The 14,132-nt window shown below is 61.0% G+C and overlaps 1 protein-coding gene across 5 annotated transcripts in view; it reads left to right on the forward strand.

Moving 5' to 3' along the window:
• The window catches only part of LOC144944088 (1-phosphatidylinositol 4,5-bisphosphate phosphodiesterase beta-4-like), an 83,402-nt gene that overhangs the window by 20,589 nt on the left and 48,681 nt on the right, over positions 1-14,132 (forward strand). For 3 of the 5 annotated variants that reach the window (XM_078872154.1, XM_078872157.1, XM_078872158.1), the window contains exons 1-8: positions 1,260-1,374; positions 6,245-6,350; positions 6,451-6,531; positions 7,594-7,653; positions 8,997-9,140; positions 10,795-10,874; positions 13,276-13,329; positions 13,780-13,861. In XM_078872154.1, the coding sequence (XP_078728280.1) occupies positions 6,267-6,350; positions 6,451-6,531; positions 7,594-7,653; positions 8,997-9,140; positions 10,795-10,874; positions 13,276-13,329; positions 13,780-13,861 (585 nt within the window). In that variant the 5' untranslated portion in view covers positions 1,260-1,374; positions 6,245-6,266. Of the gene's footprint in view, positions 1-1,259; positions 1,375-2,313; positions 2,424-6,244; positions 6,351-6,450; positions 6,532-7,593; positions 7,654-8,996; positions 9,141-10,794; positions 10,875-13,275; positions 13,330-13,779; positions 13,862-14,132 lie in introns of those variants that run through there. The other 2 variants (XM_078872156.1, XM_078872155.1) reach the window with 2 other exon arrangements.

Raw genomic sequence — 14,132 nt, forward strand, 5'->3', positions numbered from 1 at the left:
GAGGGGAGGGGGAGACGTGGGAGGGAGTGAGGGGAGTGGGAGATGTGGGAGGGAGTGAGGGGAGGGGGAGATGTGGGAGGGAGTGAGGGGAGTGGGAGATGTGGGAGGGAGTGAGGGGAGTGGGAGATGTGGGAGGGAGTGGGAGGGAGTGGGAGATGTGGGAGGGAGTGAGGGGAGTGGGAGATGTGGGAGGGAGTGAGGGGAGGGGGAGACGTGGGAGGGAGTGAGGGGAGTGGGAGATGTGGGAGGGAGTGGGAGATGTGGGAGGGAGTGAGGGGAGTGGGAGATGTGGGAGGGGGTGAGGGGAGTGGGAGATGTGGGAGTGAGGGGAGGGGGAGATGTGGGAGGGAGTGAGGGGAGTGGGAGATGTGGGAGGGAGTGAGGGGAGTGGGAGATGTGGGAGGGAGTGAGGGGAGTGGGAGATGTGGGAGGGGGTGAGGGGAGTGGGAGATGTGGGAGGGAGTGAGGGGAGTGGGAGATGTGGGAGGGAGTGAGGGGAGTGGGAGGGAGTGAGGGGAGTGGGAGATGTGGGAGGGAGTGAGGGGAGGGGGAGATGTGGGAGGGAGTGAGGGGAGTGGGAGATGTGGGAGGGGGTGAGGGGAGTGGGAGATGTGGGAGGGAGTGAGGGGAGTGGGAGATGTGGGAGGGAGTGAGGGGAGTGGGAGATGTGGGAGGGAGTGAGGGGAGTGGGAGAGATGTGGGAGGGAGTGAGGGGAGTCGGAGATGTGGGAGGGAGTGAGGGGAGTGGGAGATGTGGGAGGGAGTGAGGGGAGTGGGAGAGATGTGGGAGGGAGTGAGGGGAGTCGGAGATGTGGCAGGGAGTGAGGGGAGTGGGAGATGTGGGAGGGAGTGAGGGGAGTGGGAGATGTGGGAGGGAGTGAGGGGAGTGGGAGATGTGGGAGGGGGTGAGGGGGAGTGGGAGATGTGGGAGGGAGTGAGGGGAGTGGGAGATGTGGGAGGGAGTGAGGGGAGTAGGAGATGTGGGAGTGAGTGAGGGGAGTGGGAGATGTGGGAGGGAGTGAGGGGAGTGGGAGATGTGGGAGGGAGTGAGGGGAGTGGGAGATGTGGGAGGGAGGGGAGTGGGAGATGTGGGAGGGAGTGAGGGGAGTGGGAGACGTGGGAGGGGGCGCGCTGCCCGCATGTTTATTCTGTCACATGATCGAGCTGATCCTGCCCGTCGGCTAACCAGCGGATGTAGTAATATCGAGACGTGGAGCGAGCGCCGCGTTTGGGAAGGAGAGCGCACGACGGGCGGGGTCTGCACCCCCCGTTAGAGTTGGCGCTGTAATGATCCCACCGCTGGAGTCGTGGGCGGGCAGCGCCGCGCCTCGTTGGGGGGGGGGGTATCGAGTGGAGCCGCTGCAAGGGAGACCGGTGAGGATGACGCGGAGTTTTCCAGCTTCTCCTCCTCCTCCACCACAGAGACGCTGCCTGCGTGCGCGCGGAGTTGAGGGCCCCTTTGATGCCGCGCGCGGCTCTGGAGTTGCCCCGCGCGCCGGGGGTGGGGAGGTGGTGGGGGTGATGGGAGTGGTGGTGGGGGTCGGGGGGATGGTGGTGGAGGGGCGTCCCCTGCGATGTTCCGACGAGGCGCGATTAAAGAGAAACGAGCGCGGCCCGCGAGGGGGTTCCGTGTTGACGATGGGCGGGGGCCGATGATCCCCAGGGGGACGCCGAGCCGCGCGCGCTCTGCGCTAATGGGCCGAGGTGAAGGACGAGGAGAGGGGCCCAAGGGCGGTTGATGAGTGGCTCCACCATAGCGCGTTTCATCAAATTCGTTTCCAATAATTTATTCTGCTGACGGAGATTCCCCAGACCCTATCCCCCCCACCGCCTTCACCAAACACGGTGAAAACAAATTGAGGGCGCAGTTGCTAAGGCAGGGGACGACGACGAGGAGGAGGTGGTGAACGAGGTGGCCGACCCACACGGGCGGCCCCAAGAGAGTCGCGCTCCCGTCTCACCCCGACGCGCGCGCCCGCCCGCGCGACTCCGAGCGCTGTTAGCGCTACTCCGCGAGCCTCCTGCCGGGCAGAGAGCGCCTCGCTGGGCAGGGTCTCAGCTCCCGCCTGGCCCCGCGCGAGATGGGGGGCTTCCCCCCACTTTCCTCGGCTGCGTTCCTCTCTCTCTCGCGTTCCCAGTGGCCGGGTGCGCTTCCTGTTGTAATTGTGCACGGGAGGGAGGCGGCTGCCGCTGCTGCTGCCACGGTTTATTCATTCACGTGCTGGACGCGGAGGCAGTGGGGGGGGGAGGCGCGGGGGTTATTTGGGAGGGGTGAGGGGGGTCTTGGCGACTCCACTTCGCGATTCGCGCGTGGCCGCGCCGCGGGTTCAGTCCGGTGCTCCCACGCCCCTCCCGCCCCGGGGGGTGGCGGGCAGGGGGGGGGTCCGGGAACGCCGCTCATCATCATCGTCGTCGCTAACGAGGTTAGCTGCCCGCGTACAGTGGGAGTGAGTGCATTGTACGAGTTTCGTCTCGCGTCTGCGTGCAGCAGCAGCAGCAGGAAGTGGTCGCCCGGAGCTCGGCGCCCGAATTGTCGCGATGTCCGTGGCGATTCATCACTGGTGAATGTCCCCGCTCTGTTTTGTTGCTGTTCGCGGTGTGGGCGTCTCGCGCGCAGCCTGAGCGCGACTCGCGCTGTTCCCACTCCACGCGCGGACGCCTCCTGCGATCGTTTATCATCAGCGGCAGCGGCAGCAGCGTCAGCGGGTGGAAGCGATCAGAGCGTCCCCCTTGCTGATGCGGATGCTGGAAGGGGACGGGGGTGGCGGTGGTCGCGGCTGATAAGCCAGCGCGTGGCTTTGGTCGACGGCAGGCGCACCACGTGCCCTTGCCGCGTGGCTCTCCGCCAGTGCGCTCTCCATCCCTCTGCCTCTGTGGATTCTCCTCCCATCCCTCCCTCCCTATGCCTCTGTGAATTCTCCTCCCATCCCTCCCTCCCTCTGCCTCTGTGAATTCTCCTCCCATCCCTCCATCCCTCTGCCTCTGTGGATTCTCCTCCCATCCCTCCCTCTCTCTGCCTCTGTGGATTCTCCTCCCATCCCTCCATCCCTCTGCCTCTGTGGATTCTCCTCCCATCCCTCCATCCCTCTGCCTCTGTGAATTCTCCTCCCATCCCTCCCTCTCTCTGCCTCTGTGGATTCTTCTCCCATCCCGACTCTCACGCGGCTGATAATCCCGCCTAGAACTGGCGGGCCGCGCACCTCGTCCTCAATGCGCGCCTCCTTCCCCCCGCCTCCCGTCAGATCTCGAAGGCTGAGCAGGTTTCAGCCTGGCTCGTACATGGATGGCAGACCGTCTGGGAATACCAGGCGTTTGTGCGCTTAGGCTGCGAGGTGGCAGTACGGCAGTGCATTATTTAATCCATCTGTGCGGAGCTCCTGGAGTTCCCCTTGTACGCGCGGTGGGTTTTTCCCCGCAAGTTACGATTTCCTGCCTGCCACGCTGCGCCGAATGCTCTGTGAATGAATGGGATCGGCCAAACATGCCAACGCGGGCTCCTCCCAAAAAGCGAGGCTCGAGAATTTTTGCGCGCGGGGCCTCGGCGGTGGTCGCGCGGGCAGCTGCCGGAGGCGCGGAGGGCCCTGGACGACCGCGCGGGACCAGGCGGGTGGGGACCGACAGAGGCCACCGCGCCGAGGGTCTGGGCGGTGCGCGACGAAACACGGCAGAAGACGATGGCGAAAGCACCGAGAAGCAACGCGCGGATTGCAGAGGTCGCGTTCGCCGATCACGAGAGGCGGTGGACTGGGCCAGGAGGCATCGCGAGAAGGAGTGAAGTGCCTATGGACGAGACTGGTGACGGAATCGCGGCCGAGAGAGAGATCGACAGAGATAGCGTACCCAAGAGGGTGACCCCGGTGGGGATGTCGGAGCGATGCGATCAGCTCCTACATCTACGTCCAACCAAGCAGCCAGGCATCCACTGACACCCACCAGCTCGCACTCCACGCGCATCCTCAACTTCTGGCCCCGTCTTTTGCCAATTGTTCACTTCTCAGTGTCGATGCTTGCAACCCCGCGGTGGCAACACGCACAGTAGCGCCAGGTGTTTGGCAAGGAGGGCCTGTGCGCTTGCGTTTCCTACAGATGTAGCTCCCATGCTCCCGTTCCGGTGGGCAGGAGTCGCCGGCACAGACGAGGTGCATGGTGGTGGGGAGGTCCCTCGTGTGTGTGTCGGTGTGTATGGGTGGTTTAAATTGGGGTGGGTGGCAGTGTGCCTCGTCTGTGTGGGTTTGTGTGTGTGTTCGGGCGGGTAGAGGGGGCTAAACGGGCGCGGCACGGGCTAGAGAAGAGATGGAGTGATGTGGTACAGGAGGATGTGGAGCTGAGTGGACTTGCCGATGACTGGTGCCAGCGGTGTCAAGATCGGCCTCAGTGGAGGAGGCTCGTGAAAAACGCTACTGGGCAGTTGGAGGTAGTTGCCCTCCAGCAACAACGGAGGGCGGAGGAGCGACGCTCACAACAACGAGTGGAGCGCCGTGTGGTTAATGCACAGCAAGTTGGCACAGTAGGGGGCACAGGTGGTGCATCAGCCAATCATTTCAGTCATCTCAGTCAGTCGACCTGTGGCACCTGCTGGGTCTGCCCCGTGACCTCCTGCTAGCGGGCGTTCGACACTTCACGTGGCCTCAAGATGCACTTGGCCTGGCACAATCGCCGTGGTGACGTCACCGCCACTTAGTGGCGAATGGCGGTTGTTGGTTGTTGTGTGTGTGTCTGTGGGGGGGGGGGGTGTGTGTGTGGGTGTGTGGGTGTGTGGGTGTGTGTGTGTGGGTGGGTGTGTTTGTGTGGGTGTGTGTCTGTGTATGGGTGTGTGGGTGGGTGTGTGGTTGTGTGTGGGTGTGTGTGGGTGGGTGTGTGGTTGTGTGTGGGTGTGTGTGTGTCTGTGGGGGTGTGTGTGGGTGTGGGTGTGTGGGTGGGTGTGTGTGGGTGTGTGTGTGTGGGTGTATGTGATGTGTCTGTGGGGGGGGGGTGCCCAGCCACCGCATGCCTAAACAGCTTTTGTTCGGCCGGATCGAGGGGGCTAAACGGGCACAGCACGCGCTAGAGAAGAGATGGAGTGATGTGGTACAGGAGGACGTGGAGCTGAGTGGACTTGCCGATGACTGGTACCAGCGGTGTCAAGATCGGCCTCAGTGGAGGAGGCTCGTGAAGGACGCTACTGGGCAGTTGGAGGCAGTCGCCCTCCAACAACAACGGAGGGCGGAGGAGCGACGCTCACAACAACGAGCGGAGCGCCGGGTGGCTAAAGCACAGCAAGTTGGTACAGTAGGGGGCACAGGTGGTGCATCAGCCAGTCATCTCGGTCATCTCGGTCAGTCGACCCGTGGCACCTGCTGGGTCTGCCCCGTGACCTCCTGCCAGCGGGCGTTCGACACTTCACGTGGCCTCAAAGTGCACTTGGCCTGGCACAAGCGTCGTGGTGACGTCACCGCCACTTAGTGGCGAATGGCGGTTGTTGTTGTTGTTGTGTGTGTGTGGGTGTGTGTGGGGGGTGTGTGTGTGGGTGTGTGTCAGTGTGTGTGTGTGTGGGGGGTGTAAATGAGTGTGAATGAGCCCAGGGGACGTGGCCCCGAGGGGACTGCCCCGGCACCCCACGGCATGCCGAGGCCGCGTCTCCTGATTGAAATTAAAACTCGGAAACTCGCGATCGTTCATCTCGCGTCGCGAGGTCACGAGCCGCCCCCCGCCTCCCCATCCCCCCGTGTCACTGCAGCCCCACCCCTTGCTCACCACGTGCGTGCTGAGTCAGTGGGGGGTTGCTTAGGCGGCCACCGATGAATCCTCGAGGCCAGGGAGTTGCGGTTCGCGTTGGGGCTGTGTTTGTGTGGACCGTATCCTCCGCACACCCCTCCACACACTCACCCCCATGTCCCCCTCATCGATCCCCGTTACGATGCCTGCTTGTGTGGGTTCACGTGTCTCTGTGGGACCACGTGTTCCTCTCGGCTCACGTGTCTCTGTAGGTTCACGTATCTCTGTAGGTTCACGTGTCTCTGTAGGTTCACGTGATTCCTGCTCACCAGTGACGATTATCTGAATCAGTCCTGGTCCTCCCCTAGGTCGACTCAGGCTCAAATGACTACCTGGTGCAATGTGTGAATATCGCCGCTGGGGATACAAAGGCAGCCGGGCGTGGTGCTGGCGAACCCACGCCGGCCTTCATAGGTGCTCGCTAACAGCACTTGCCCCGACAGTCTGTTGAGGCTACACGGGGGATCTTTGTCTTTTGATCACGGCGCAGGTGAGGGGCGCCTGCAGCGGCCATGACGAAACTCTACGAGTTCAAGTGGCAGAAGCCGGTGCCGGAGTTCATGCAGCGCGGAGCGATCTTCCACCGCTACGACGAGGTGAGGGTCTCAGGGTGGTGCTGGGGGTCTCACGGTGGGGCTGGGTGTCTCACAGTGGTGCTGGGAGTCTCACAGTAGTGCTGATGTCTGTGTGCTGCAGGAGACTGCGGTGTTTGAGAACAGCTGTCACGTGCAAGTCGACGAGTTTGGCTTCTTCGTGCGCTGGACCAGTGAGGGCAAGGTACCTTCTCCACCTGCACTACCACCAACCACCCTGCACTACCAGCCATGTGCACCATCATACACCGCCATGCGCTACCAGTCAGCTCCACTACCACCCACCAGCATGCACTACCAGTCAGCTCCACTACCACCCACCACCATGCACTACCAGTCAGCTCCACTACCACCCACCACCATGCATTACCAGTCAGCTCCACTACCACCCACCTCCATGCACTACCAGCCAGCTCCACTACCACCCACCTCCATGCACTACCAGTCAGCTCCACTACCACCCACCTCCATGCACTACCAGCCAGCTCCACTACCACCCACCACCATGCACTACCAGTCAGCTGAACTACCACCCACCTCCTTGCACTACCAGCCAGCTCCACTACCACCCACCTCCATGCACTACCAGTCAGCTCCACTACCACCCACCTCCATGCACTACCAGTCAGCTGAACTACCACCCACCTCCATGCACTACCAGCCAGCTCCACTACCACCCACCACCATGCACCACCAGTCAGCTCCACTACCACCCACCACCATGCACTACCAGCCAGCTCCACTACCACCCACCTCCATGCACTACCAGCCAGCTCCACTACCACCCACCACCATGCACTACCAGTCAGCTCCACTACCACCCATCTCCATGCACTACCAGCCAGCTCCACTACCACCCACCACCATGCACTACCAGTCAGCTCCACTACCACCCACCTCCATGCACTACCAGCCAGCTCCACTACCACCCACCACCATGCACTACCAGCCAGCTCCACTACCACCCACCACCATGCACCACCAGTCAGCTCCACTACCACCCACCACCATGCACTACCAGTCAGCTCCACTACCACCCACCACCATGCACCACCAGTCAGCTCCACTACCACCCAGCACCATGCACTACCAGCCAGCTCCACTACCACCCACCACCATGCACCACCAGTCAGCTCCACTACCACCCACCACCATGCACTACCAGCCAGCTCCACTACTGCATCATTGGCGAGAAAGCAGCCTGTGTGCTGTGCGTGTTGCGTGTGCTGCGTGTGCGGCCCTACAGGAGGGGCAGGTGCTGGAGTGCTCACTCGTCAACGACGTGCGCCTGGGGACACAACCGAAGGTCGGTGGCCATAGAGAGGGGGGCAGGGAGTGGTGGGTGGGGATGGGGGTGGGGGGGGTCAGGGCAACGTGGCCTGTGCCTCGGTCATCAACTCCAAACCTCATCATCATCATCATCTCACGACGAGGGCTGTCGTGATGAACACAGCCGTAATGTCAGAGTGGGGGTTATGACACGGGTGCTGGTGGTTGGCGAAGTGGTTGGACTGAACGCGAGTTCACAGAAGTCGTATGCCGGGCGCGCTGCGCTGAGCCTCTTCTCGTGCCACGGTACAGCACGCCCGCCCGCTCTGCGTCGACGTGAGAGTCGGCCTCTCCGGGGCTGCTCCTCTCGCGGCAGCTCCAGCTGTCGTTGGCGCTTGACGATCGGCCGTAGATCCCGGCGGCCACCCTGGTTAACACCGCGGCTCTACCTGCCAGGGCGAGGCTGCGCTCCGCTTGCTGAGCTCACGGCGGACGTCACAGATCCCGCCGCGACGCAATTCGTATGAGTCGGCCATTGCGTGCCGGCGGTCAAGGTCCAAATTTCGATAATTACACCGCAAATCACTCAATTGGGATGACTCGCATGGCACAACATAACCCCCCACCCCGTACAGAAGAATCCCCGTTTGCTGACTAAAGGCCGCTTCCAGGCCACGTGCTGAGTCACCATGCGCCCACAGGGGCAGCTGCCACTGGGGGTGCCCTATCAGCAGGGACGCAGCTATGGGGTGGGGTATGTGGTAGCACTTTGCAACTGATAGGGGCCCAGTCGGCCACCCAGCAGCCCCGAATCAGCAGATCAACGAGTAACAACACGCGAAGAACATTTATTGGAACGAAAATATCTGTTGAAAATTTCGCTGCGGTCTACTATGAACCAAGCCCGATTAACTCATCTAGCTGCCGTATCAAGAGAGCAGCGTCATGTTGCGCGATCCACCCACTTTGAGGAAATCCGAGACCGATGGGGCCGGCATGAGAGCAAGACGCACGATGACTTAATCCTTAAAACTGTATTTAATACTGTCACTGTAAGACTGTCTTCCTCTAAACCCATACACTGTGCAACTAAAATAATATATATTTTGTATGCGGTTTAACAACATCCGTAGCTGTTTCAGTAAAAGTGAGTCGGGAGAAAGACGATTGGGGGAGGGTGACACAGTCGTATCTTGCATAGTCCCCCGCCCCCCCTCGTTGAGACAGGGAGTTGCGCCCCTGATTGTCAGGATGTGTTGGGATGAGAGCGGCCGGCGGAGTGCGAGGGACGGGGGAGGGTCGCGCGATCCCAGAGACCCTCACGGCCGCTGTCACCGATTGGCCTCGCGGTCACGCTTTGTGTGGTGGTGGCGGTCCCAGGACACCAAGGTGCTGGCGGCGCTGGAGGGCCTGGCCCGCGTGGGCCCCGAGCTGGAGAGCTGCCTGGTGTGCGTGTGCAGCGGCACCGACCTCGTGAACATCACCTTCACGCACCTGGTGGCCGACAGCCCCGAAGTAGCCAAGGTAACGCACGGCGGGTGGACCGCGCGGCCTTCGCTTCGGGGACCCGTGGCACGCCACAACCACCACCACAGCCGCCACCACCACCACCACCACCGCCTCCACCACCACTGCCACCACCACCGCCACCACCACCACCGCTACCACCACCACCGCCGCTACCACCACCGCCTCCACCACCACCGCTACCACCACCACCGCCACCACCACCGCCGCCACCACCACCACCGCCGCCACCACCGCCGCCACCAACCCCAACCGCTACCACCACCACCATCACCACCGCCGCCACCACCGCCGCCACCGCGACCACCACCGCCGCCACCACCATCGCCACCGCCCCCACCACCACCACCGCCGCCACTACCACTATCACCGCCACCACCGCCACCACTACCACCGCCCCCACCACCACCACCGCCGCCACCACCACCACCGCCGCCACCACCACCACCGCTGCCACCACCACCACTGCCGCCGCCCCCACCACCACCACCGCCTCCACCACCACCGCCCCCACCACCACTACCACCATCGCCCCCACCACCACCGCCGCCGCCACCACCACTGCCGCCGCCGCCACCACCGCCGCCGCCCCCACCACCACCACCGCCCCCACCACCACTACCACTACCACCACCACCGCCAACACCACCGCCACCGCAGAGGGACTGTCGGCCCGTTGTTTCGGGCCACAGTGCTGCTGAAGGACTGGTTGCGTCTCAAATTTACGCTCCGCATGGAGACATCGCGATAGATAGCCGACAGCGCGACCCGGTGTGTGGGTTTGGATGTTGTTGTGTAGTCTGCATATCTTAGTTATATGTAAAACCAAGTCGTTGTGGGTATGCTCCCACATCTTCCAAGACGTCTGGTCACCCTGGAAGAGTAGACCAAGTACACTGTCGCGCTCACTTTAGCGGAGGCCCTTCGGCCAGCAGGCGGCGTGAGCAATCGGTTGCAGGGCTGCACTTTTATAACAGAGAGCTCGGTGTGAGTGTTTGTGTGTGCGTGATTGTGTGTGCGTGTTTGTGTGTACGTGTTTGTGTGTGCGTGATTGTGTGTGCGTATTTGTGCACGTGGCTGTGTACAGAGAGCGGTGGTGGAGTGATTAGCGCGCTGCGCTCATGGTGGGCACCAGTGACGATTATTTGCACCGCACCTGGGCCTCCCCTAGGTCGACTCAGCCTTACATAAGTCTCTTATGCATTGTGTAAACATCACCACTAGGGAGGCAAAGGCGGCCGGGGATGGTGCTGGCCACCCACCCCCTCGTGTGCCGTGCCGCCCTTCATAGGTGCTCGCTAACCGCACTTGCCTCTACAGACTGTTAAGACTATACGGAGGATCTTTGTCTTTGTTGTGTATATGGAGAGGGGTGGTGCAGTGGTTAGCGCGCTGCGCTCATGGTCAGCACAAGTGACGCTTATTTATCTGAACCGCTCCTGGGCCTCCCCTATGTCGACTGAACCTTAAATGCAGTGTACCTGGTGCGATGTGTAAATATCGCCACTAGGGAGACAAAGGCGGCCGGGCGTCGTGCTGGCCACCCACCCGCTCGTGTGCCGTGCCGGCCTTCATGGGTGCTCAGGAACAGCGCTTGCTCCTACACTGTTGAGGCTATACGGATGATCGTTGTCTTTGTGTTACCCGGCAGGAGTGGCTGGAGGGACTCAAGTCCGTGATTCACAATTTCCGGGCCAACAACGTGTGCCCCATGACTTGCCTGCGGAAACAGTGGGTGCCGCTTCTGCTGCTGCTGCTGCCCGCACCACAGCTCTCTCACGCCCGAGCACGGCCCTAGCCAGCGCGCCACGTGTTCCATAGAGCCCGAGCTGCGAACAACCATGACTCACAAGGCCCCCCCCCCCCCGACCAATCACTCCACGCTCACAGGACATTGGCTGTGGATCCCGAAGGCTCGGGACGGAGCGCGCCAGGCAGTCGCGGATCGCCCGCGTAGACGCTGAAAGTTGGGGGGCCGACAAGCAGCAAATCGCTCGCCACCGCGCGTTTAGCCGGCCAGGGCATCGCGCGAGTCCCGAGGCTGTCACCACAGAGAGGTCCAGCCGAGTGTTGGCTTGGAGGGGAGTGGCGGTGGTGGTGGTGGTGGGTGCGGGCGGGCGATGATTGCTGCGTGTTCCCAATTAAGCGCTATGCCGAGTTGTTTTTTTTCCTCCCCCACCCCCTCCCCCCCCAAATTGGGGAAAAAATTTGGGCCGTGACGTTAGCGGTGGCCGCACCGCGGGGCGGTGGTGGTGGGGGGGGCACGAGGCTGAGACGAAGCCGGTGTCGCCGGATTTACCGGGTGACGCTGGGGAGGGTGGGGGGGTGCGGGGGTGGCCACGGGTCACGGTGCTAACGCGGGGGAGGGAGCGGTGCCGCCCTCGCAGCTCTCGCCTCCCCTGCACTTGTAGGGGATGGAATTTGATGAATTTAGCCGCATTTGTTAAATGTGGCCATTTCCACGTGAAATCTTACCCAACTTGGGCACGGCTGCGCCCCGGTGGAGGCCAGGAGAGCTGCATTCACCGTCGGAGCCCCAGAGGGGCACACGCCCGCGCACGGACACCCACACAGACACACACACGTGTGACCTTCAGACCTGGCGTATAACAACATCTGGCAGACGAGCTCAGGGTTGTAATCCCCTCGTGGGCAGCGCAGTTGTCCGCGCGGAGTCGCGGGACGATCCCCGTCGTCTCTGTGCAGGAGCGATCCTTTGATGCAGACCGCTGGGATGTCTCCCACTCTTATCGCGTCGATGTCGCCACGCGCGGATCCCCAAATAGAACGACGCGAAAACGCAGCCACGCGCGTTACCATGGCGCACGGCGCGGCCTCTCCAGCGAGGAGATCCTCTCCTGCCCTCCCTCTCTCCTCGCTTCTCCTCCTCCTCCCTCCCCTACCTCGCCCGCCTCACCCCGACAGCGCGGAGAGCCGCGGAAGTCTCCTCCGTTCTCTCACCATGAGCAGACTCGCGACGCTCGCGGTGCGGCGATTCGCGTAGACGGAAGGGCGTTGAGTTGATGCAGGAACGTCGAGCCGAAGGAGTGTTGACATGATACACGAGTGCCAAGATGCATGAGTGCGCCTAGGTGGTGTGGAATGTTTGTAAGTCCTGCGCTCTGATGCGTGCCCCATTGTGCATGATTTGCATGTTTACTCATGTCCGTGTGTGTGTCCGTGTTTGCATGTGTGTGTGATGGACACGTGTACATGTGTGTGTGTGTGATGGACACGTGCACACGTGTGTGTGTATGTGCGATGGACAAGTGTACATGTCTGTGTGTGATGGACACGTGTGTGTGTGATGGACACGTGTACACGTGTGTGTGTGTGATGGACACATGTACATCTCTACAGTACATGTGTTTGCGTTCCCATTCCTTAACAGTGCGATAAAATTTACCAGTTCTGTTTTGGCAGTGGAGGTCTCACTCCGAATCAGTCGAGCGGCATTATCGTTTCATCATCTTCGGAACGCTGTGTGGAAGTTACCTGGTCTGTCGCTCCACACGAAGCTTCGGGTCTTCTCAGCCACTTTAATGCCCTCCTGTTTGAAATATTCATGATAGCCTTCCTACGATCCATCATGGATTTACCCAGGTTGGTTTGTGTGAGGAGCTCACAGATCTTTGAAAGATCTGCGTTGGCTGGGTCATGTAGCTCGCATGCCCAGCCACCGCATGCCCAAGTAGCTTCTGTTTGGCCGGATAGAGGGGACTTAATGGGCGTGGCACCGGCTACAGAACAGATGGGCTGATGCTGTACAGAAGGATGTGGAGTTGGTACCAGCAGTGTTAAGATCGGCCTCGATCTTGACACTGATGCTACTGAGGAGTTGGAGGCATTCGCCCTCCAACTACAGCGGAGAGCAGAGAAGCGACGCTCACAACAACGAGCGGAGCACCGGGTGAATAAAACACAGCGAGTTGGCACAGTAGGGGGCAAAGCCGGTGCATCTGCCAGTCATCTCAGCCAGTCACCCCATGGCACCTGGGTCTGTCCCGTCACCTGTCAGCGAGCCTTCGACATTTCACCTCGCCTCAAAGTGCACCTATCCTGGCACAAGCGCTCCGGTGACGTCACCGGCGGTTGTTGTTGGACACGTGTTTGTGTGTGCGCGTGTGTGCAGCTGGATGAAGCTCTGCTTCCTCATAAACCCGAGTGGAAAGATCCCCGTACGAAGGTGCGCCCCCTTCTGCACACCACTCAGCACCACCCAGCAGCATCAAGCATCGCTCGGCATCTACATTTTCAACATGAAACAACACCCACTCTCATCTATGTTAACATCAGCGAACATTAACATCACCCCACCTCATGACTATTCACATCAACCAACATCGTACATCACCTCCACCTTGCATCGCAAATGTAGCTCGCATGAATAGCTGTGATGCTGATGATATTAATGGTTGTGTTGATGGTGGTGCTGAACGATCATTGTCCGTGTCATGTTGCCGTGTAGACCGAGTGTGATCTACCAATTGTGACGAGTGTGCTGTGATTATTGACCATTAAAAGTCTAATGTGAGTGATGAGTATGATGAGTGTGATGTGAGTGACGAGTGTGATGTGAGTGATGGGAGTGACGTGAGTGACGGGCGAGTTTTCTCTTCACGTACGTTGTTCCCAGTATCACGCGGACATTCGCATCTGGCCGCACAGAGAAGGGCGTTTTCCAAGCGCTCAAGGACCTGAACCTCCCCAGTGGCAAGGTGAGTGGATTCGCCCACTCGCCTGTGTCCTTGACGCTTAGGCGCGTGTTGGGCTGTACCACCGTGTAAGGGGTAGGTGGGTTCAGGCCACATCCCATCAGCCGCAGCATCGGTTCAACAGAAGCAAAATTCTCGACAGGTTTTGACATTCATGCAGCCGCATATAACAGAGAGAGAGAGGGTCTTTGCCTGTAAAGCAGCTGGCAGCTTACCAGCAAGCGAGCCTGGGCTCTGCTGACGAGACAATTGTCGAAACCGGTCCAGAGTTTGC

This window comes from Lampetra fluviatilis, chromosome 33, assembly GCF_964198595.1.
Source record: "Lampetra fluviatilis chromosome 33, kcLamFluv1.1, whole genome shotgun sequence".
NCBI lineage: Eukaryota > Metazoa > Chordata > Hyperoartia > Petromyzontiformes > Petromyzontidae > Lampetra > Lampetra fluviatilis.